This window comes from Podarcis melisellensis, assembly GCF_964234715.1.
Source record: "Podarcis melisellensis genome assembly, chromosome: 2".
Classification (NCBI taxonomy): domain Eukaryota; kingdom Metazoa; phylum Chordata; class Lepidosauria; order Squamata; family Lacertidae; genus Podarcis; species Podarcis melisellensis.
In genome coordinates, this window is record NC_138529.1 from 75,050,117 (window position 1) to 75,071,864 (window position 21,748).

The following is a 21,748-nucleotide window of genomic DNA, read 5'->3' on the forward strand; positions in this document are numbered from 1 at the left end:
GCAGTAGGCAGCCCTTCACATTTTTACTTGCCCACTCAACATGCAAAACGCCAGTCTGGCTCCCAACCTTGCAGCTGCAGGTGATTGGTCCTAAATTTGTGCAGTGATCTCCGCTTTCCCCCCAGCTCCGAGTTTGGGAGGAAGGTTGGTAGTTCCTTAGCCATGTAAGGCCAACCAGGCAAGCTTGCTGCATTAGGATTGGGATCTGAAAAAACTCTTCTGTTGTAAAGAGAATTGTATCTACCGTAGATAGCTGAAATTCATATAAAGTAATAATAATCTGCCTACACTGATGGAGAAGGGACAGTAATGCAAGACTACTGTAACTGGAGGTATATGTGCCTGACATTTCTAGCAAGTTTCCCCACTATGCTAGGTGCCTTAAATTGTTTTCAGAGTTAATATATGAACTATGACTAATAATTGGAAAAATTATCTTTAGCAGGCTTGCTATGAAGCAGATCTCTATGATAGACACTTTTGAACTCCTGAAGGCAATAAGTCTTTAAAGCAGATTACAGTGGTACCTCAGGTTACATACTCTTCAGGTTACAGACTCTGCTAACCCAGAAATATTACCTTGGGTTAAGAACTTTGCTTCAGGATAAGAACAGAAATTGGGTGGTGGCGGCGCGGCAGCAGCGGGAGGCCCCATTACCTAAAGTGGTGCTTCAGGTTAAGAACAGTTTCAGGTTAAGAACGGAAGGCAAGGCTCTTCAGTTCAGACATAAGGTTACAAAAATATCAAGTATTTTACAATATAAAAATACTTGATATTTTTGTAACCTTATGTCTGAACTGAAGAGCCTTGCCTTCCACAAATGTCCTTGATTGTTTTCTCATGTAAACCATGTCAACTAGTCCACATATCCAGTAGTACTGTACCCCAGATGTTGGCTTGGGTCTCTTCATTGGGTTGCAGCCTGATGGTAAGAGCTGTTAGACAGCGGAGTAGATTCTCCTTCACCGGAGCTTTTTAAGCAGCGGTTGGATGGCAGTCTGTCATGGATGCTTTAGCTGAGATTCCTGCCTTGGTTGAACTCAATGATCCTCAGGTTCCCTTCCAACTCTACATTTCTATAGAAATTAAGAAAATGCTAAAGAATACCTACCCCTGCTAACTGCAGTTCTCTAGTATATCTCTAATACTGTATCCACTTCAAAAAAATTATTGAGTCTCTACAACAGGGTTGCAATTACTGATGCCTGTTTTAATTGTGTAGCATGGAAATGGTCAGAAATATAACAAGTAAATGAAATATTGAATTATTTCGTACATAATGCTAAGCCAAACTGGCTTAGCCTGTGTGGCTTCGTGGAGAGGAACAGGAATACTCCTCTTCTGCCCCTTTTGCTGTTGTGCTACTTGGGGTTGGCCCATTGTTCAGCGTAGCATGTTGTCCACATCTGGGCTTGTGATTTGTCTTACTCCAGGCAAATCAAGAACTGTAAAAAGGGTGGTTTTTTTTGTTTACAGCTTATGGTTTGTCTTGAGGAGACAAACGGGGGGTCTGTGATTTGGACAGAATGCTAAGTTGAACCATGGCTTAGCTTTGGGTAGCTTGGCAGCAGGAGGACTGGGCAAGGAGTGCTCAGCTGCAGCCTCGTCTCTGAGATCCTGCCTTCTTGCAAGTTAGCACCAAGGCACGATTCAGTTTAACAGTACGTGATATGTGAGCCATTGCTGGATCACTTGAAAGTTATTAATGTTACATTTCCTCTCTGAAAGATAGACATCTTGTAAATTCAGCTTTTGCTTGTACTTGTAGAATTGAACTGTCTCATTCTAATGGCAGCACAAACATTTGTGAGCTGTAAAAATGAAAGATGGTGCAGGAAAAGACAGAATGCTTTTCCTGCACTTAGAAAAAATTCCACAAGAGGGAATCGTTGACTTGAATTTGGCTTAGCAGTTCAGTCATCTGGTGATGCAGCTCCTGAATTTTGTGTGTGCATGATATTTATATCTATTTTCTCAGAGAGGATTTCCCCTCTAGTAATAGTTACTAGTTTCTTTTTCTTTGGAATATAGAAATAAAATATAATAACTTTGTATTTTAAAAATGTGCATTACTGTGTCTACTGTAATAAGAATACAGTATCAAACCAAAAGCTCATCTAGGTCAGATTTCTGTTCTTTCAATGGCCAACCAGATCTCTGTGGGAAGTTCACAAGCAGCATGTGAGCAAAAGTACTGTTTTTGGGGGACAGGGGGCGGGCTGGTGTGGAGGACTCCCTGGTCCTGAATAGGGTAACTGTGCCCCTGAAGGACCAGGTGCGTAGCCTGGGAGTCATTTTGGACTTACAGCTGTCCATGGAGGCGCAGGTCAATTCTGTATCCAGGGCAGCTGTCTACCAACTCCACCTGGTATGCAGGCTGAGACCCTACCTGCCCGCAGAATGTCTCACCAGAGTGGTGCAGGCTCTAGTTATCTCCCGCTTGGACTACTGCAATGCGCTCTACGTGGGGCTACCTTTGAAGGTGACTCGGAAACTACAGCTAATCCAGAATGCGGCAGCTAGACTGGTGACTGGGGGCGGCCGCCGAGACCACATAACACTGGTCTTGAAAGACCTACATTGGCTCCCAGTATGTTTCCGAGCACAATTCAAAGTGTTGGTGTTGACCTTTAAAGCCCTAAACGGCCTCGGCCCAGTATACCTGAAGGAGCGTCTCCACCCCCATCATTCTGCCCGGACGCTGAGGTCCAGTGCCGAGGGCCTTCTGGCGGTTCCCTCATTGCGAGAAGCAAGGCTACAGGGAACCAGGCAGAGGGCCTTTTCGGTAGTGGCGCCCGCCCTGTGGAACGCCCTCCCATCAGATGTCAAAACGATAAACAACTACCTGACATTCAGAAGACATCTTAAGGCAGCCCTGTTCAGGGAAGTTTTTAATGTATGATATTTTAGTGTTTTCTGGTTTCTATGGAAGCCGCCCAGAGTGGCTGGGGAAACCCAGCCAGATGGGCGGGGTACAAATAATAAATTATTATTATTATTATTATTATTATTATTATTATTATTATTATTAAAGACACTCTTCTGTTTGTGTCCCCCAGCATCTGGGATTCACAGGTATACTGCTTCTGATACTGAAAGCAATTTAGCCATTGTGACTAGTATACATTGGTGACCTAAATCCCCTTTAAAGCCATCCACGTTAGTGGCCATCACCACATTTTGTGGCATTAAATTCTACAGTTTTTAGCTATGCATTGTGTTAGGCCCACCCATGAAGTGTGATGAAGCTCCCACCTGGCACCAGCGCCAATTTCCACCAAAATCTTAGGCAATTTCAGTGATTTTTTGCCAGAAATCAGTCCTGATACTGGCACTGCTTCCCTGCTAGTGGCCGAGGCAGCAGGGTAGGTGGTGTGGCAGGACGGCAAAGTATTAAAGTCAGTATACCAAATGAGAGCATGACAAGTTACAGAGTTAGCCAGGTTGAATAGTGAATAGGCTCCAGGGTTAATAAAGCAAATACATTTTATAATTTATTCTAGGGTGACACAGCATCCTATAAACTCCCCTCCTGCCTTGTTAAGGGGGACTTCTGATTGTAAGATGAGAAGTGTTTCTGTGATGATTTCTCTTGGTGCTTGCAACATCTGTATTGTTTGACCTTAGAAATCTCTACAGATGCTATAGCAACTTAAGATAGATAGTATTCATTACCCTTTAAAAATTGTACTCCAATGTAGTTGCTGCTCTATGTTCTGTGCTTTTGGCCTGGAAAGTACAACTTGCATGATAAGATACCGAAGGGCAAAATGCTTTTTTTAAAAAAGTTATTTACAGTAAACTCACCAGGGAGGAAAGTAGTTCTGGGCAGAAGTTCTGTGCCTTCTTTTTACATGTGGTCAATTGACTTCTCTAATAATTATAATTTTTTAAAATAAAACAAACTTGTTCTGTTTGTTTGCTTAAATTGCTATTTATTTATTCATTTAGGTGGGTTTTCAAGCAGCTTTATGACAAAGGACTGGTATACCGAGGAGTTAAAGTCATGCCTTTTTCAACAGCATGTAACACACCCCTTTCTAACTTCGAGTCTCACCAGAATTATAAGGTATGTAGGCTTGTTATGTTATTGTATTTTTTTTAACTGCCAACCTGATCTAAAGCTGAATAAATATTTTAGATTCCTGTGCAGTGCTGCTGTTAGATGGACTTATGCCACTGGACCAAGTGGCATAAGTCCATCTGCCACCCTACATATGTCCAGGATGCCATAGGCCAGGGGCCTCCTAGTGACCGTTGTAGCAGCAGGCTACAGTGTGCTAGAAAGCATTGCTCCAAATACCTGAAGCGGTGCCCTGTAGCTGCTCTGATGCCCCCCGTGGCTCTGCAGCCTAACGGGTAGCATCTGAGTGGCTCAGCTCATTGCCATTCATTTTGCACTCTGAGGAAGTTATAGAGTTAAAGCAAAGCAGTGGCAGGCATCTTTAGGCTTCCACAAACACCCTAGCCTGGCCAAGCTGGCTGCCGTGCCAACTATGCCTGAAATGGTGGTGGTGGTAAGGCTGGGCAGCAAGTGCAGGTATGAGAGTGGAGGGATAGATAACAACAAGAAGGCAGGCAGGGTGCTTATGTATGCAAAGTTGGGGCAGCCACAGCACCAAGGTTGCAGGGAGCAGCATCAGGGTTGGAGAGAGCTGCACAAGACAGTTTGCTTGGTGCCCCCTTAAACCTGGCACTGCCTTTGCTGCTCTGTCTCATATTCTTGGGTGGGTAGGCAAGTATGGGCCTAGGATCTGTTTAGCCTACAGTAATGTACTCTGTGTGGGGAATGGGTGGCGCTGTGGTCTAAACAACGGAGCCTCTTAGGCTTGCTGATCAGAAGGTCGGCGGTTCTAATCCGTGCGAGGGGGTGAGCTCCCATTGCTCCATCCCAGCTTCCACCAAGCTAGCAGTTCAAAAGCATGCCAGTGCAAGTAGGTAAATAGGTACCGCTGCGGCAGGAAGGTAAATGGCACTTCCATGCGTTCTGCCTTCCTTCATGGTCCTCCGTATGCTAGTAGCGGTTTAGTCATGTTGGCCACATGACCCAGAAAGCTGCCTGAGGACAAACCAGCTTCCTTGGCCTGAAAAGCGAGATGAGCGCCACACCTCATAGTTGCTTTTGACTGGACTTAACCATCCAGGGGTCCTTTACCTTTTTACCTTGTATGTGGGCTAATTTTGGTGACCGCTTGTACAGAACATTATAGCATCTTGCTCCAGTTGCATACTGGGCTCTTGCGAATTGTTCATCCGATCTGCAGTCTTCAATAGATTCTTGTAGTATGTTGAGCATGATGTGGATTTTGTGCTATATTTCTGTGGCCTGAGGATGTGGAAACACTGACACCTGAGGTGGTGGATGGTGACCTCAAAGATAGACTCTTTGGTAGTGGCATCCCTTCTGGAACATTTTCCAGACTTGTTTGCTGTCAACTGTGTCATCTTCCAGCAAAGTCTTGTTTATTCTCACCGTTGTTTAAAGTTTTTTTGGGTTTTGACTGAGACCTTTTTAATCTGCCAGTTTATTGTTTGCTATAGTGTTGGATTTTTATAGTAAGCCACTCTAAGAACTATTTGTTGACGAGTAGTATAAAAAAAATAAACTTGAGCTGCTGCTTCTAACCCATAATTTTCTAACCTGCTTGGGATCCAATAACTTTTTATGTTGGCCAGCTTTTAGGAAATTAAGGTTACTGGCACCCTGTTTGTATGTGTGTGTAGTTGGAATTTTGAAGCTGCTGCTGTTTAGATTTTGAATAGTTGCTTTTTTCTAAACAGCTGATTATTTAAAAATGTCAGTGCCGACCCCCAAAATGTGATGTTTTTTTGGATTTTGTAATGCTGTAACAAATCCTGAACCTGAAGGATATTGTAGACTAAACAAAGTAAATCTGCAAAATGGTATTAATTTCTCTTCCATATAGTGAACAGCACATTATGTGAGCTTCCAAGTAAACATAAGAATTGAGAATTCTCTGTTACACTCTACTGAATAAAATGTGTTATGCTATCACTGGTTTTCCTGCAAAGTGTTCTGGAGTGTTTCAGTTTTTTGGAGTGTACACTGTCAAAACTCAGAATTCTGAAAACAGGCTTCAGCTGACTTTTAAGAGAACAAAAAATAACTTTGGTGGTTCTTTTCTTTAAAAAGTTTTTTCCCATTCTGTATGTGAATTCAAGAACTACAAAAACAAGTTATTTAGCAACAAAAAAGAGTGATGTTCTTAAGCTTCCTGGGGTCCTCTGAAATGCGTATTAAACTGAACACAAAGTGCACAAATGGCTCATCCCATGTTCTAACACAAAGCTTGTATTCCTGAGAAGTAAGCTTATTTTAGAAGGCATTGGAAAAAGAAAAATAACTCACTAGTATTCTGCAGCTGAAGTGTTGTTCATCTTGCAAAATGCCAATAAATGTTCAGTGAAAATTGCTCAACTATATTTAGTATTTGTTGAAACCGTGAAGGTGGCTGGCAGCATACAACATTGCTCAGAGACTGAACAGAATTGCTAGCAGTTATATAATAACAAGGGACACAGGTGGCGCTGTGGGTTAAAGCCTCAGCGCCTAGGACTTGCCGATCGAAAGGTCGGCGGTTCGAATCCCTGCGGCGGGGTGCGCTCCCGCTGCTCGGTCCCAGCGCCTGCCAACCTAGCAGTTCGAAAGCACCTCCGGGTGCAAGTAGATAAATAGGGACCGCTTACCAGCGGGAAGGTAAACGGCGTTTCCATGTGCAGCTCTGGCTCGCCAGATGCAGCTTTGTCACGCTGGCCACGTGACCCGGAAGTGTCTTCGGACAGCGCTGGCCCCTGGCCTCTTAAGTGAGATGGGCGCACAACCCCAGAGTCTGTCAAGACTGGCCCGTACGGGCAGGGGTACCTTTACCTTTACCTTTATATAATAACAACGGGGAAAGCATGCTTGTGTTTTGGCTGCTGAGTGAGCTTCATGCTCAGTGAGTGAACTCCCTCTGGAGTAATTCTTAGTTCTAACATAAATAGTGGCAAACACTAATGGAATTACCAGAGTTTACTCAGGGTGTGAAGAAGGAACCAGGGAGAGCTGGCAGTGCAAAAATTAATATATTGCAAGGTCTTCTGATGCTGTACCTTTGAAGATTGCTATCCAGACTGTCAAAAGTGCTAGAAGAAATGGGAGGCAGGGATGGAATCTTCTCCAGCTTAACAGTTTTTAATCTGGGACTCAAATCATTGACACTCACCTTATCCTAACATTACCTGAGTCATGTGAGCCTGAACACTGTATAACTTGGCAAACAACTGAATATTGGAAATGAAAGTGCTGTAAAAAAACCAAGAGGCAGATGGGGATAGACGGTGCTGTTTTATTGTAATCATGTGAATACCCTAATAGGTTATAGGTAAAAGTACAGGGCAGTGCTCTTGGATTCATGTCAACCCTAAACTCAAGACCTGTAGAATTTGAAGCAGCTACATACAGATAAACAAAAATAGTTGTTTAATTTGAAGCTACAAATTAGCTCCATGCCTATCTGGAGTGTGCCTCTGCTGTACCTCTTAGTACAATAGCCACATTGTTTGTATCTAGCAATATTTCTTGTTTTGGTTAACCTAGGTAATGGTGTTTTGCTTCTGATCTCAGTTTAAATAGTTAATTACATAAAAATCTGGATAGGTTGGTTTTTTTTTTAAAATGGGGCTATTTGTTAACAATCAGTAGCCTATGGAGAAGATTGTTTTAAGAAGATTGCCATAGCCTTTGATAAATGAATCATGTTCTGTAAAAAGTATTAAGAATATTGTTGGCCATAACAGTTTGCTTTCATTATTTGCTCTGTTGTGCATAAAAAGGGTTAACTTTTTCCACGTCGCTTCTAACTTTTCTAATTCTGTATTTGAGGATGTCCAAGACCCTTCAGTCATTGTTACCTTTCCATTGGAAGAAGATGAAGGCATCTCTCTAGTTGCTTGGACGACAACCCCTTGGACTCTGCCTAGCAACCTGGCCCTCTGTGTCAACCCAGACTTGCGATATGTGAAGGTGGAAGGCAAGTGCAAAATATGCTATGCCGTACAATTAGTGGTTTCACGTGCATTCTTACTTGCAAGTATGTCCCAGTTGGTTCAGTGGGGCTTGATCCCAGGTGAGCATGCATAGGATTGTAGTCATGGTTTTGCAAATGGCAACTTTTGTAACCAACCCATACAACATGTTTCTCCATCCTGCCCACCTGCATGTACTGCTGTATTCTAGAACAGCATGTACATTGACTTGACTTGCCTGGCAGCAGCAGGAGTTGTTTCCTTCAGTCAAATACGCAAGTGGCTTATTGCAAAGCTGATGTAACTTTTCACTTTTGTTCTGTCATCTTAATGAAAACAAAAAACCTGAAAGTAACTTCATGCTGTTGTCATAATAAATCTCGGGAAGGCAGCATAATGGGGGAGAGTACAATGGTTACATAAAGTGCTTCACTCCAAACTCCTGTAGCTTTTGTTTAATTTATTATGATTTATCTAATTGGTGTGCCCTCTGATTTACCTACCCATGATGATTCAAGCTGCCTTCTAATGCTAAAAGGATAATTGGAAAATTTCCTTGTAAGGGAATCTCTGGTGCGTCTTCTGCTGAGCTCTGTGCTGCAGGCTAGGCTAATCCCCTTCCAATAAAGATATCCTTTCCAGTCCCAGCTAACCATGGAGAGCAACATGAGTGGTGCAGCTTCTTTTCAAGCGTGGGTCTCTCTTGGCCCACAAAATAAGCAAGAATATGCCTGAGATGAACTCTGCACAATCAACAGCCATTATCTAACTTGGTACATCAGTTTGCCTGGGCTGAACCCTGTAATCTGTTTTCAGTGCCCAGGCTGTTCCCTGGAAAGCATGGATTAAGAATATGTTAGATGCTCTTGAGGAGGTGCAGAGTGCATTCCCCTTGCCAGGGATGGGGAACCTCTGGCCCATGGGGCTAATTAGGCCTGATACTGGTTTCGGTTCGCCCCACCAGGCTGTTTTCCCCAAACTGTGCCTATCTGCCTCACACCTGACTTCATACATTGATGCCAGGTGGAGGTGTGCCTGCCAAGAATCTGGAGCCTTAAGTTGCACATACATATGCATATCATGTAGAGCTGTATTGATCCCTTCACAGAGTTACAAATGAAACATCCAGAGCTATCTCCTCAGCTCAGATGAAGCGGTTTCTGAAATTACTGTCTCCCACTCTTTGTTGCTCATCACTTACGTCCTCTGCAAATTTGGCCTCAGTAGTAAATTGGGCCTGACCCAGTCACTCCCTAGAAATTTTGAATTGATAGTTCTCGAGTTCTAAAGCAATATTCTGAACAAAGCCATAATGGCCGAAAGAATTGCTTCCTCCCAAATTAGCACACATCTATTCTTCGCTACTGCTACACTGCTTTGCTCAAGGCTTTTTGAAAGCCTTTGCAAGATTTTCTCAGTCTTGCGGCTCATTCCACCAGGTGACTGAATTGCAGTGATCCACAAAGATGGGAGGAGTTTTATGTCTATGAAATATGGGGCTCATCCCTTCTCTCTACAACTCTAGCAATTGTTTCATTAAAAAAAATATTTCTCAAAGTTTATTAAACATATAGCAGTACAAAAAATATTTGATACAAAAGGAAAAGAAAAGTTAGAAAAATACATAAACCAGCCTTGTACATAAGCCCATAAAAGTTGTTAGTGTACATATTTTCAGGAGGACCTAAGAGTGCCACCCTCCTACAGCAGACAACTGTATTTCTATATTGGGTGTAGAGGAGGGGTTTTTACTCCTCTTGACAGCCTGCTTGGTTTCTCTGCTGCACACAGAGAAGGGATGGAACACTGCTGTGGTCTTCTGCCAGCCTGCTCCTTGCCTGCATGCAATCCCTTGTTGCTCTAGTTACCAGGTGAATGCTGAAATACAAGGCTAATAGAAATCTATATAACAAATTGCAAGATAGCAGTTGAAGGCATATTTTTTCCCAACTAAATAAGGTTGTTAGAACCTTCCACCTAATTTTTTACCATTAAAATAATTTTAATCTTATTATTGCACATATCTCACCTGTCTTTCATGGAGCTAAGGCATTCATGGTTCTTCAAAATTTTATCTTTGCAAGAGCTGCACAAGGACGGTTTGGTTGACAGTTTGGAATAGCTAAATCCTCAACTTCAGTATATAAATCAACAAGAATTATGCAAACATATTCATATTTTTGCAACAATTAATACTTGTATTCAGAAAAAAAGGTTGCCTCTTATAAATCTGTATTTTGCCTTCCACACAGTTCCCAGTTGTTTCAGGATATCTTTCTTGGGCACTCATAGCCAAAGTGTCCATCATGAAAAGTGCTTGGTAGCTTTCTTTCTTTCCAATCCAAAGGTCATTCATACCCTTTAATGACATGAACTTCTTTGTTCAAAGAAATATAACCCCCTTGGTGCCCTAACTGTAATATTTATGCATACTTCTGCTTTGCAACACAGCATGCATCCTGTCTTGAGGGAACCAGTAATAGAAGTGTGTCATAAAGACATCTGGGGAGGAATTCTGTCCCTTCAACCTTTTCCCAGAATCTCTGGGTCTTGCTGTTGCCCAAGCATCAGAATCTGAGAAATATATTCAGTTCTTATTGGTTTGCTGTATGTTGCTTTCTGGAAGCAGAATTCCCATCCTCACAATTTAACCTTTTTAGATTTTGGAAACTGAATATGGCCTTTGTATCCACAGAGCATTTTCATTCTGGAAAAGCTTGCTGCTCTTATTAATCTTGTATTGTGAAAGTAGGCAATGCTTGCTGTCTATGAGGCAATGGATACAGAGGACACTGCAAGACCAACAATCAGCTTGGGTTGTTGTCATGTTCAAAACTTTAGACATGCTCTTCACATCAGAGTTTGGTGGCAGAGCTGGAGCATTGAGAGAAGCTTGGGGCAAGAACAGTGGGGCTTCAGGCAGATCAGATCTCAGTTTGGTTTGAAGGGAAGGGTCACGTGTTATTGGCGTGTGCTGTGCCAACAATTGTGCTTTAATACTTCCATTCATTTGTCTCATTTAAATAATTGAAAACCTCTTTGAGAGAGCTGTGCTGTTGCGCTATAAAAACTGACTTGACCAGCTTTCCTAACTGAAGGTTCTGCTTTTGAAGGCACCACCAAGAAATGGGCCTTGGGTAGGGAGAGCTGGACTGTTGGTTTCAGATTCTAGCTCCTTTAACCATGGTTTTGGTGTGATGCCTGTGCTGAGTCTGAAAGTACAGATTTGGATTTTGGAAGTGGTTTTTTTTTAAAAGTGTGTAATAGCCTATGTCTTTATTTGGTCTTGGCCCCTGTAATAATAGTGTAAGAGGTATTTTAATTAGCAGAAATGAGCCTGGCATCTTCATACTAATGCTGTTTTTCATATATCTTTATGTAAGAGTTGAGCAATTGAATATTAACATCCATGGATTTCCTCCTCAGATAAAAATACAGGGAAGATTTTCATTTTGATGGAAGCTCGACTGGCATCCCTTTACAAATCTGAAAGTGAATATGCAATACTTGACAGGCAAGTAGATAAATTGGTACATACATTCTAAATTCCACATTCTATAAATAATTGCATTGCAAGGTAAGAGAATAGAAGAATTGTTGTTTTTTCTTAGTCTGATGCCATAATATATTAAATTGCTTGTATGTGTGGCAGTCTCTCAAAAGAACTGGTATCTGCCACTGAAGATTGCATTGGATTTGAAGTTTAATCTGTAGAAAGCGGTGACTTTATTTTTATGCAGCTTCTTATCGATAATGTTAGAGTGTGAACTTGGTTTTGAAAAGTAGGGTTCTCCAAGTCTCAATCTGACTCAGACAATAGCATTCTGGATCTCAATTATCTCTTATTGGCATAATTGTTTTAAAATCAAGGTTTTTAAAGTGCCATCCACAAAACCATTGAAGTCAGTGGCAAAGCTCCCATTTGTTTTAAAGAACCAGGATTGCACAATTTTGTGTCCGCCCCAGTTCTGTTAAGGCCATCGAATATAAAAAAAGCACACATCAAAGGACCAAAGATGATAGAATTTTGTTAAGAATTGCAACTGTCACAAACTCTGAAGAATACTTTCCTAAGAGTGTTTTTTTGTCATTCACTGCCTTTCCTGCTGCAATTTTCTCAAGCATCTACAAAGCGAAGCAGATTTCATTTTCCAGATATAGGAAAAAAGTCTTAACTGAAATAAATAGAACAGCAGAGATTTATCACAGAATTATAGAGTTCAAAGGGATCCTGAGGGTCATCTAGTCCAACCCCCTTCCAGCCAGTTTATAGGAGGTTGAGGAATGCTTTGCTGGAATGTAAACCACCACCGCACACATAAAACTATGTAGATTTGCAGCTTCTAGTTAGTCCATGAAAGCTTATACCGTAATAAATTTGTTGGTCGTTAAGGTACCACAAAACTTAGTTGTATTTGCTGCAACACAGACATGTGGCTGTCCCTCTTTAAAAAAGTGTACAGTGGTGCCCCGCAAGACGAAAATAATCCGTTCTGCAGGAGCCTTCGTCTTGCAGGGATTTTCGTCTTGCGGAGCTCTGCTATCAGCCGATCAGCTGATAAGCGGGAAAACAGCTGATAAGCGGCTTAGCGGCTTTTAGCGCTTAGCGGATTAGCGGATAAGTGGCAATTTAGAGATAAGGAGCTTAGCGCCTTTCAGAAAAGGCAAAAAAAATAAAAAAAAGGGAGACCACGGAAAAAAATTCGTTTTGCGAGTAAGCCCCATAGAAAAAAACGTCTTGCGAAGCAGAAAAAAATGTCGGAAAGCCCTTTCGTCTTGCACATTTTTCGTTTAGCAGGGCATTCGTCTAGCGGGGTACCACTGTAGGTGGGCCAAGTATTCCTATTCATCAGGTTCATTGGCTGAAGAGGCTTAGCTTCTAGTGCCTTGCTGCTGATGGAGAAAGGTTTCGCTAGCAGGGTGGGCACTTCACTGTGGAGGCCCCTGTGGAAAACGCAGTAGGCTTAGCACTCCTGCCAGTAGAGTTCCTGTGAGCAGTAGCCCTGAAATAGGGCATTGGGGGTGAAGGTAGGACAGAGAGGATTGGATCCAAGGCCCACTCATTCTTTGAGGAGGCCTGTGAAGTGGGCCCTTGGTTCTCACCAGTACAGAGCAGTTCCCAGCCACTGAAACCAATGGGGGGAAATTTTGAAGAAAAGATGTAGGAGGAAAGGTCCAACATCCCCGCCTCCTGCTGCGTTGCCACAAACTAGTAGGACTTGGGAAGTGGTAGTAGATCTGCCACTTTGCACCCTCTAGGCCGCCTAGGCTTGCTCAGTTAGTGTCTTTCTTGGAGTTCCAAGAAGTTTTTATATCATTGTAACTTGCTGATGGAGATTCTGTTGCTTGTTGTCTTGATATTTATGCAGTACTTCCATGCAGTTTTATTTTAATGTCTTGTTTTATTATGTTGCATATGGCTCCTATAGCAGAAAAGCTGTTTATAAATATTGTACATAAATGAAACTTTTTAAATTTGGGGGGGAAATGTGTTTCAGGTTTCCTGGTGTTACCCTTAAAGGGAAGAAATATAAACCTCTTTTCAAGTATTTTATCAAGGTGAGCAGTATGTGTCTTTATTATTATTATAATACTTATTTATCTCCTGCCTTTTTCCTGGGACTCAAGGGAGCTTACACGAATTAAAAGAACACAGAGAAAATAAAGAAAATAAAGAAACATAAAATATAATCGTTAAAAAGTAATTAAATTCTAATAAATTTAAAACAATATAAAAACAAATCCTTTCAGATTTGATGTTTTAACGCCATAATTTTCTCAAATGGCGTTAGCATTGTTCAGGATTATAAAAAGTAATGGAAAAATCAACCCTTTTGATCCATGAAGGATCAATTTATGTAGATGCGTTTGGGGACGGAATGTGGGATCTTATGACCCAGTCTTTTAATTAATGAGACTCAAATTTACTGTGTTTTGCAATAGAACAGTGTTGTACTGGGAGTATCAGTCTTTGCCCAGGGCTTCCCCTGATGGGACTCATTAGTTGAATCCCATCCAAATTGGCTTCATTAAGATACGAAGGTTGTAATCCTATACACATTTGCTTGGGAGTAAGTTCCATTCAACTCTGCATAATTTACTTTTGAGTAGATATGTATAGGCTTGCAGTGTAAAATAAATTTAGGGTAGCTTTATGTGCTTTGCTTCCCTTTGTGGAACAATAGAGGGCTGCGTCCAGCTAATAATTGGAGCAGATCCATTGAAGTCTGTGAACAGTGACTAACTTAAGTTTATTGATTTCAGTGGAACTACTGTACTCAGTTTAGAACAATCCATAGTGCACCGTGACCTTCGCCTTGACAGCTTTAGAACCTTTTTAATCATCCTGAGTCCTTACCGCATCTTCTCATGAATATTCCCAAGCCTTGTTTGAGATGAAGGATCAGGGAAATTGTGGGTGTATCATATGCAAATGTATGGATGCCACCTTTGCATGTCGGTTCTGTGTGCTCTGTCATGTGTGCATGCAAAGACCCACATTCCACCCTGATTAGAAAATGGCTATTTTTGATCTAAATTGTCCCTCAGTTCTGGAGGGTGTCTCATAGATATCTAATAGAATAATATCTAATGGAAGGTACCCTGAGGATCATCTAGTCCAACCCCGTGGAATGCAGGAATATGCAGCTGTCCTGCAACCTTGGCATTGTCAGCACCACTCTCTAACCAACTGAGCCATCCAGGAAGCTTTTGTTTGGTATTCATACTGCTGATCTCTCTCTATGTCAGTTTATGTAACTCATGTTTGTATCAGTGGTTTTAATGAACAATTTCATATGTAACCATTACTAGAATGCTTGAACAATATTTCTGGCTTGTCATATTTTCCATGCCAATGTTTTGTACATTTTTTTAAAAAAAACTATCTCTTTTGTGCTAGTGCAAAGAAAATGGTGCTTTTACTGTAGTGACTGACAACTATGTGAAGGAAGAAGAAGGTACCGGGGTTGTACATCAAGCTCCTTACTTTGGCGCTGTAAGTTTAAAGTCACTTATGTGCTTTTCTGTCAAACATGTTTTGATCTTGTCTTAACTCTTTTAATTGGGAAATTCAGATTCTTTTTTGATCCAGTAACTTGTCAGGAGCACACTGTACACATACTCTAATGACAACGAGTACATTCTTGTTACCTACCAATTTCCATTTGCTCCTGACACAATACAGAAACAGCATCATAATTTGTATTGGAACTTTTTTGTGCAGTACATCTTTTTTGAAAAGAAGTTAGCCTGATTGTAAGCAGGCTATGTGTCCACTACATTTCAAAAATGAACTCTCAAGGGGACTGCAGCCTTAGTCCAGCCATGATTTGTCTTAGCATGTTGCCTGAATTTGGCCTCATGATTTAGCTCTCTCCAAACTTTTATAGCACACACACAGACACACAGCTTACTCATAGTTACTCCAAACTAACTGTGAACTTTGTCCAAGGTTTGTTTTATGGTTTATGGATTGCATTTTGTTTGGGAGAATTAAACCACAAGCCTGGGCTTGGACAGTGTCTTAATCCAAACCATGGCTTAACTCACCACAGCCGCAGAACAAGAACTGGGGCAGAGCAAAGTGGCTGCATGTTCTTCTCTGCAAATCTGGATGGTACTGATCCATAGTTTGACGTAGTGCAATGTGCAAACCATGAGAGAGCATTCTAGAAGCATTAAAAGAGGAAGAAAACATGCAAACCTGAGACTTATTCAATGCTCATTCACAGAATGCTGAACCATGGTTTGCTCTCAACAGATGCAAACAAAAAGACACGTGTTGAAGCTCTCTAGACTATTTGAGAACTTGAGATGATATTACTACTACTACTACTACTGCTACTACTACTTGCAATTTCTCCAAGAATGGCAAAATGCTCAGGCAGTTTGATGTGACCATGGGCCCAGTGTGTGGGAACTTGCTTCCTACCAAGACAAATCATCTAGCTCTGTATTGTCTACACTGCCTTGTAGTGGCTTTCCAGGGTTTCAGATGGGAGTCTTTCTTCCAGGCCTACCTGGAAATGCCTAAGATTGAACCTGGTACAGTCAAACCTCTGTTCCTAAACTGCTCCATTTTGGAATGTTTCTGTCCCTAAACGCCAAAAACCCAGAAGTAAATGCTCCGGTTTTTGAATGTTTTTCGGAAGTCAAATGTTTTTCAGAAGCCAAACATCAATGTAGCTTTTGTTTGAGTGCTGGAAGCTCTTGCAACTAATCAGAAACTGTGCCTTGGTTGTCGAACGTTTCGGAAGCTGAACGGGCTTCCGGAATGGATTAAGTTTGACAACCGAGGTTTGACTGTACTTTCTGTGAACAATCACATTCTCTACCATTCAACTACAACCCTGCCCTGGTCATCATCACCCCCCCCACTCTAAAACATGAGAAACTGCAAATTAAGGTGACTAAATCCTACAAGTCTTGGGATTGGCTCATATCATGTAAAATCTCTTAATTACTCATTATTTGATTTGCAACTATCTGCATTTGATTGGAAAGTATTTGTCTCCTGAGGTAGTGTGCAGAAATGTGGTGCTTCTTTCTGTGTTGTTTGATCATTTGCACATGTGGGTAACCGGTTGATGCTGCAACCATGAAGTGAAAAACACGCGTGAATGAACTCCTCCTCAGTGTGACAAGATATTTTATAACGCAAGAAGCAAAGTATTTCACAGTGTGAAGAAACAACTTATCAGGTTCCTGTTGAAGTTGAGGAATCTAGAAAATCCAGCAGAATTTTGAAATTCAGAATCCTGCCTTAGAAATCAAAAGACACACATTTGAATATTTAACTTTGTTTTTCTCACATAGGATGACTACAGAGTCTGTATGGATTTTAATATCATTCGGAAAGATTCAGTACCAGTTTGTCCTGTTGATGCCTCGGGCTGTTTCACAGCAGAAGTGACAGACTTTGCTGGACAATATGTGAAGGTTGGTTGTGAAGGAAGGAAGCTAGAAAAACTCAGTGTCAAACAGTATTCAGAGACTGAAGAGATGTGTGTGCTTTGTTTCCTACTGCTGCTTTTCCCCATAAATTTTGTCAGTGGTATTGTTTGTGAAAATGGTGAAAAATCCAGATGAATCATTTCCACTCCAGCACTTCTTTATTCAGACCTTTGCTCACTTCTGTCTAAACAAGCTATAATCAGAAGCCTGGGTCTGTTCTTGGCTTACCACTCATGCTCTGTCAGGAGGAAGAAACAATGAGCCCTGTTTCAAACATCATAGCAAGTCAGTCTCTAGCTTGTTTCTTGGCAGAACAGCAGGAGTGTGGGAGAAGCAAAGTCAGCACTGTACTAGCTGCTCTTTCACATTAAACCATGGTTTTATCTTTAACTATGGTTTTAAAAAAGGTAAAGGACCCCTGACAGTTAAGTCCAGTCGCGAACGACTCTGGGGTTGCGGCACTCATGTGCTTTACTGGCCGAGGAAGCCAACGTTTGTCCACAAACAGTTTTTCCGGGTCGTGTGGCCAGCATGACTATGCCACTTCTGGCAAAGCAGAGCAGCACACGGAAACCCTGCTTACATTCCTGCCAGAGTGGTACCTATTTATCTACTTGCACTTTGATGTGCTTTCGAACTGCTAGGTTGGCAGGAGCTGGGACCGAGCAACGGGAGCTCACCCCGTCGTGGGGATTTGAACTGCTGACCTTCTGATCGGCAAGCCCTAGGCTCAGTGGTTTAGACCACAGCGCCACCCACATCCCAACTATGGTTTAATATTACATAAAAACCAGCTCAGCATCTGTGCTAAATGCTAGATACGTTATTAATCTCACGCTACATCGGAACTGGCTGTTAGCTTGTAACTTCTCTCTTTTTTTCCTTTCCTGAAGCTACTACCCACCTGGAGAAAATCTTTGTATGGGTTATCATTATTCTAAAATAATATTTTGATTTACTCAGGATGCAGATAAGAACATCATCAGATTCCTAAAAGAACAAGGAAGACTGGTCCATACCAGCTCTTATAAGCACAGCTATCCTTTTTGTTGGAGGTACGGAGAAGAATTAACATACTATTTAAAGGAAGCAATTTGACTGGTAACTTGTTTGTGAAAAATATGTTCTGTTTAGATTGTCTTTTATTTGCTAGACACTAAGACTAATCTATGCAGTTAAATCAGTTGTATTCAAAGCTCTCTTCGTATCTGTAAGTAGATCTCAACTCTGGCACAGTGTGTGTATAATTTCTCACAACTATCAGTGAAATACTAACTACCAAGAAAAAAAAAGTTCTCCCCCTCTCCGTGCAGCACCCCTTCAGCGAAGTGGCAGGAGAAATGGAGCCCCTTCCATTTCTCCTCCCACTTCGCTGAAGGGGCGCTGCGCAGCTCTCCCTCTCCCACATTGCCCGAAGCCTCCGGAGTGCGGCGGGAGTTCCCACTGTGCTCTAGAGGCTTTGGGTTCCTTTCGCTGAAGCCAGGAGAGCAGGACTCTCCTGGCTTCAGCGAAAGGAGAGGCAAAAGGAAAGGCTTCAGTAAAAGGAGCAGCCTTCCCGCAGCTTTCTGAGCTTGTCGGGGCAGGCGGGGGAAGCCTGGGTTTCCCCCCACCCCCTGCCCCAGGGACCACACATTCGCTCCATAAGACACACAGACATTTCCCCTTAGATTTTAAAAGGAAAAAAGTGTGCCTTACGAAGCGAAAGATACGGTATATGTCAAATTGGGCAGAGGCTGCTTTTTAGAATGGAAGCGGCCTTTGACGACTTTCCCCTGAGTCACCCATGCCCATTGCAGTCTCCCTCTTTTACAGACCAGACGTTTGGTGAGGGTCCCACTCAGTGGGGACGAGGGGGGCAGGTGTTTCCTTTTCCTCTTGTGCTTTTTTAATTGCACTGTATTGGATACAACCCATAGTGACACCATTTATTCACTAATAACTGCAGAAGGTTCTTGTTTCAGTTGCCTGGCCACAGTTGTTCATGCCCGTATAATCTCGTGGCTGGACCGTCATAATGTGGTCTATGTTAGGTGCACTCTTGAAGATGGTTCAGAACATGAGTGTCTACGGGGCAGGGGACAAACAGTTGTCTCCCCTGAGTGAGCAAAAATCCTGTTTCCTAGCTTTCATTTATTTTTTAAAAAAATGTTCTATAGCACTTGTAGAACCTGAAATATGAGAAACTAGCTTGCTCCCCTCTTTCAGTATTTTACCTTGTCTCCCGCTTCCCGCAAGAAAAAGATTCTGCAAATGCCATGGTTCAGACACTGCATGCAATGCAAAAGTCAGCTGCAGAAGTTAAATAGTGTGTGTGCCAGATTGTTCTCCCATTGCAGCAATTCTGCGAGAGCTACACTGGCTCCTGTTATAACTGGACTTTCGTTAATATTTCCAGTGTTGGCATAGGTTTCAGAAAAATAAAAGTTCTGGCTCAGAAGAATTTAGCAGTGGGTGTATAAATATAAGCTGTGTTATATAGTTCAAACCAATTAAATCTCATGTATCAATTTATTTTGCCCTTTGAAATTGCAAAACGCGTATGAAAATTCTTCCTGTGAAGTTATATATCTTTTAAAGCTAGTTTGAATTTGTATTCAAGTGTAATCTGTCTATATTCTCTAAGACCTTTAAAAAGAAGAATTAATCAATCTTGTTGAATCTCCCTTATTCCCAAAATTCTATAATTGGCTAGGCTTGGGAGACATTTTTCATAGCAAAAGACTAGCTTTGTGTGTGTGTGCAGTCCTTTAAACTTCTAAACTTTTAGGGAGAGCTGTAGAAAGTGAAATAATTGCCCCAAACTGGTTTGGCATAGTAGTATTGTATCAATCACTTTTGCTCAGTTTTAATTCTGTTTTCCACGTGCTGAACTGAACAGAGTGATATTTTTAATAGCAAAATGTTTTGAGAGATGATGACAGTTGGTACATTGGGATCTGGCCCATATGTAATGCTTGCTTCCTGCAAACTATGGTTTTGGATATTAGAAACATGCCTTTGGAATGTATGTATATGCTCTTCCTTTTCCCTTCCATATCTAGCACACATATTTCCTTTGTCAGCTGCAGTTTAGTATTTGTTCTACACTGCTAAAAACAAGGCTCTCTCTTAATCAGGCTATGCAATTCTTCATGCCCTGGTTTCAAATCCAGGTTGATATTGAACTCTGCTTAGCATTTGTAGGGAACCAGTATTATGCCTGTACAAGGCAGGGGATAAATGATGAAACTAAGCTTCTTTACATATATAGCTTTGGTACTTTTGTTCTGTTTAGGATTTCAATATGCTGACAAGAGAGATTGCCAGCCTTCTTGAAAATCATTAGCTTTAGATTACGTAGAATTACATGTTTGGATTGAAAGGAGGCAGATAATATTTTCGCTTTTGTTGTATGGGGTTTCAAAAGCAAGTTGTCTCTTTCTCCTCTTCATTCAGTTTAGTATGCGCTATACATTGAATTTAAATTCTTTCTTGGTGTTGAGAAATGCATTTTAGCTTTTCAGCAGCTTATGTCTGGACAGATTAGCAAATAGCCCATGGCATCTTAAAATATTGCAGAGTCTGAATGCAGGCACAGTCCCTGTGTTGCCTTTAATATAAGAAGTTAACAGTGAAAACTGAGTTTAGGAACAGGAAGCTGCTTTATACCGGGTCAGAGGATTTCTCCATCTAGCCCAGTATTGTTTACAGCAGCCATGGGCAAACTTGGCCCTCCGGATGTTTTGAGACTACAGTTCCCATCATCCCTGACCACTGGTCCTGTTAACTAGGGATGATGGGAGTTGTAGTCCCAAAACATCTGGAGGGCCAAGTTTGCCTTTGCCTGGTTTACAGGGACCGGCAGCAGCTCTGGGGGTGGGGGGTGGGGTTCAGGCAGGGTTCCTTTCCAGCCCTCCCTGGAGATGCCAACGATCCCAAAAGATAACTAGGGATCTTTTGCACACAAAGCACGTTCTCTGCCGCTGAGCTGTGGCCCTTCTTCTTAAATGTATTATTAAACCTTTTTAATTTTATGCTTGTATGGGGCAAAGGAAACCTTTCAGAAGCTTTAAGGAAGAACCTTTAAAGATGAATCTATACTTTTGCAAGGTGTCCTCTACAATTCTCCTTGATGCATGATTCAGTAACTGTATTCTTAAGTTCCTTGCCAGGTGGGTTTTAAATAAAAGACTTCCCACTTCTTATGGACTAAATTGGTATCCTCATGTATTCATGTACTCAGATAGCTTTCCTTTTTCCCTGGGTGATATATTGGAGTTCTATATTAGTTGCCATTTCAGTGAGGCTCTGGAGGCAAGGGGCACAGTCATGCTGTGCGTGGAAATCAATGGGAATTTTCCTACTGAATTTTAGAGGGGTGACTTGTGAAGCTGGCGCAACAAGTATTGCAGAATAGCTAAAGAGCGTGCCTAATTTTCTTTTCATATCATTCATTTTAGGTCAGATACTCCTCTAATATACAAAGCTGTGCCAAGCTGGTTTGTCCGTGTGGAGCACATGGTGGAGAAGTTGCTGGAAAATAACGGCCAGTGCTACTGGTAATCTCCTCAGTTACCCTTTTACTTCATAAGTTCATTATTGTCTTGCAGCTATTTCTCCCCCACTTCTATTTTAATAAGGAACTCTGTCGCTGTGTGGCTGACATCCCCTACTCGAATTTAAGCTGGAAAAAGGTTTCTTGAGCTTAAGCCAGGCTGTAACGAAAGATTGCTGCAGTCAATCCCACTGAATTTTACCACAGTTTGTTTTTACCTATGGCTTAAG

General features: G+C 41.8%; 1 protein-coding gene and 1 long non-coding RNA gene across 3 annotated transcripts in view; one reads left to right on the forward strand and one right to left on the reverse strand.

Annotated features, from left to right (window-relative positions):
* Positions 1-21,748, reverse strand: part of LOC309364312 — a 768,778-nt gene that overhangs the window by 27,726 nt on the left and 719,304 nt on the right. The window lies entirely within an intron of this gene.
* IARS1 (isoleucyl-tRNA synthetase 1) overlaps positions 1-21,748 on the forward strand; it is a 79,416-nt gene that overhangs the window by 11,267 nt on the left and 46,401 nt on the right. For both annotated transcript variants that reach the window (XM_081901174.1, XM_081901173.1), the window contains exons 7-14: positions 3,953-4,070; positions 7,887-8,034; positions 11,456-11,543; positions 13,528-13,588; positions 14,931-15,026; positions 16,847-16,969; positions 17,948-18,039; positions 21,424-21,522. In XM_081901174.1, the coding sequence (XP_081757300.1) occupies positions 3,953-4,070; positions 7,887-8,034; positions 11,456-11,543; positions 13,528-13,588; positions 14,931-15,026; positions 16,847-16,969; positions 17,948-18,039; positions 21,424-21,522 (825 nt within the window). The remainder of the gene's footprint in view (positions 1-3,952; positions 4,071-7,886; positions 8,035-11,455; positions 11,544-13,527; positions 13,589-14,930; positions 15,027-16,846; positions 16,970-17,947; positions 18,040-21,423; positions 21,523-21,748) is intronic.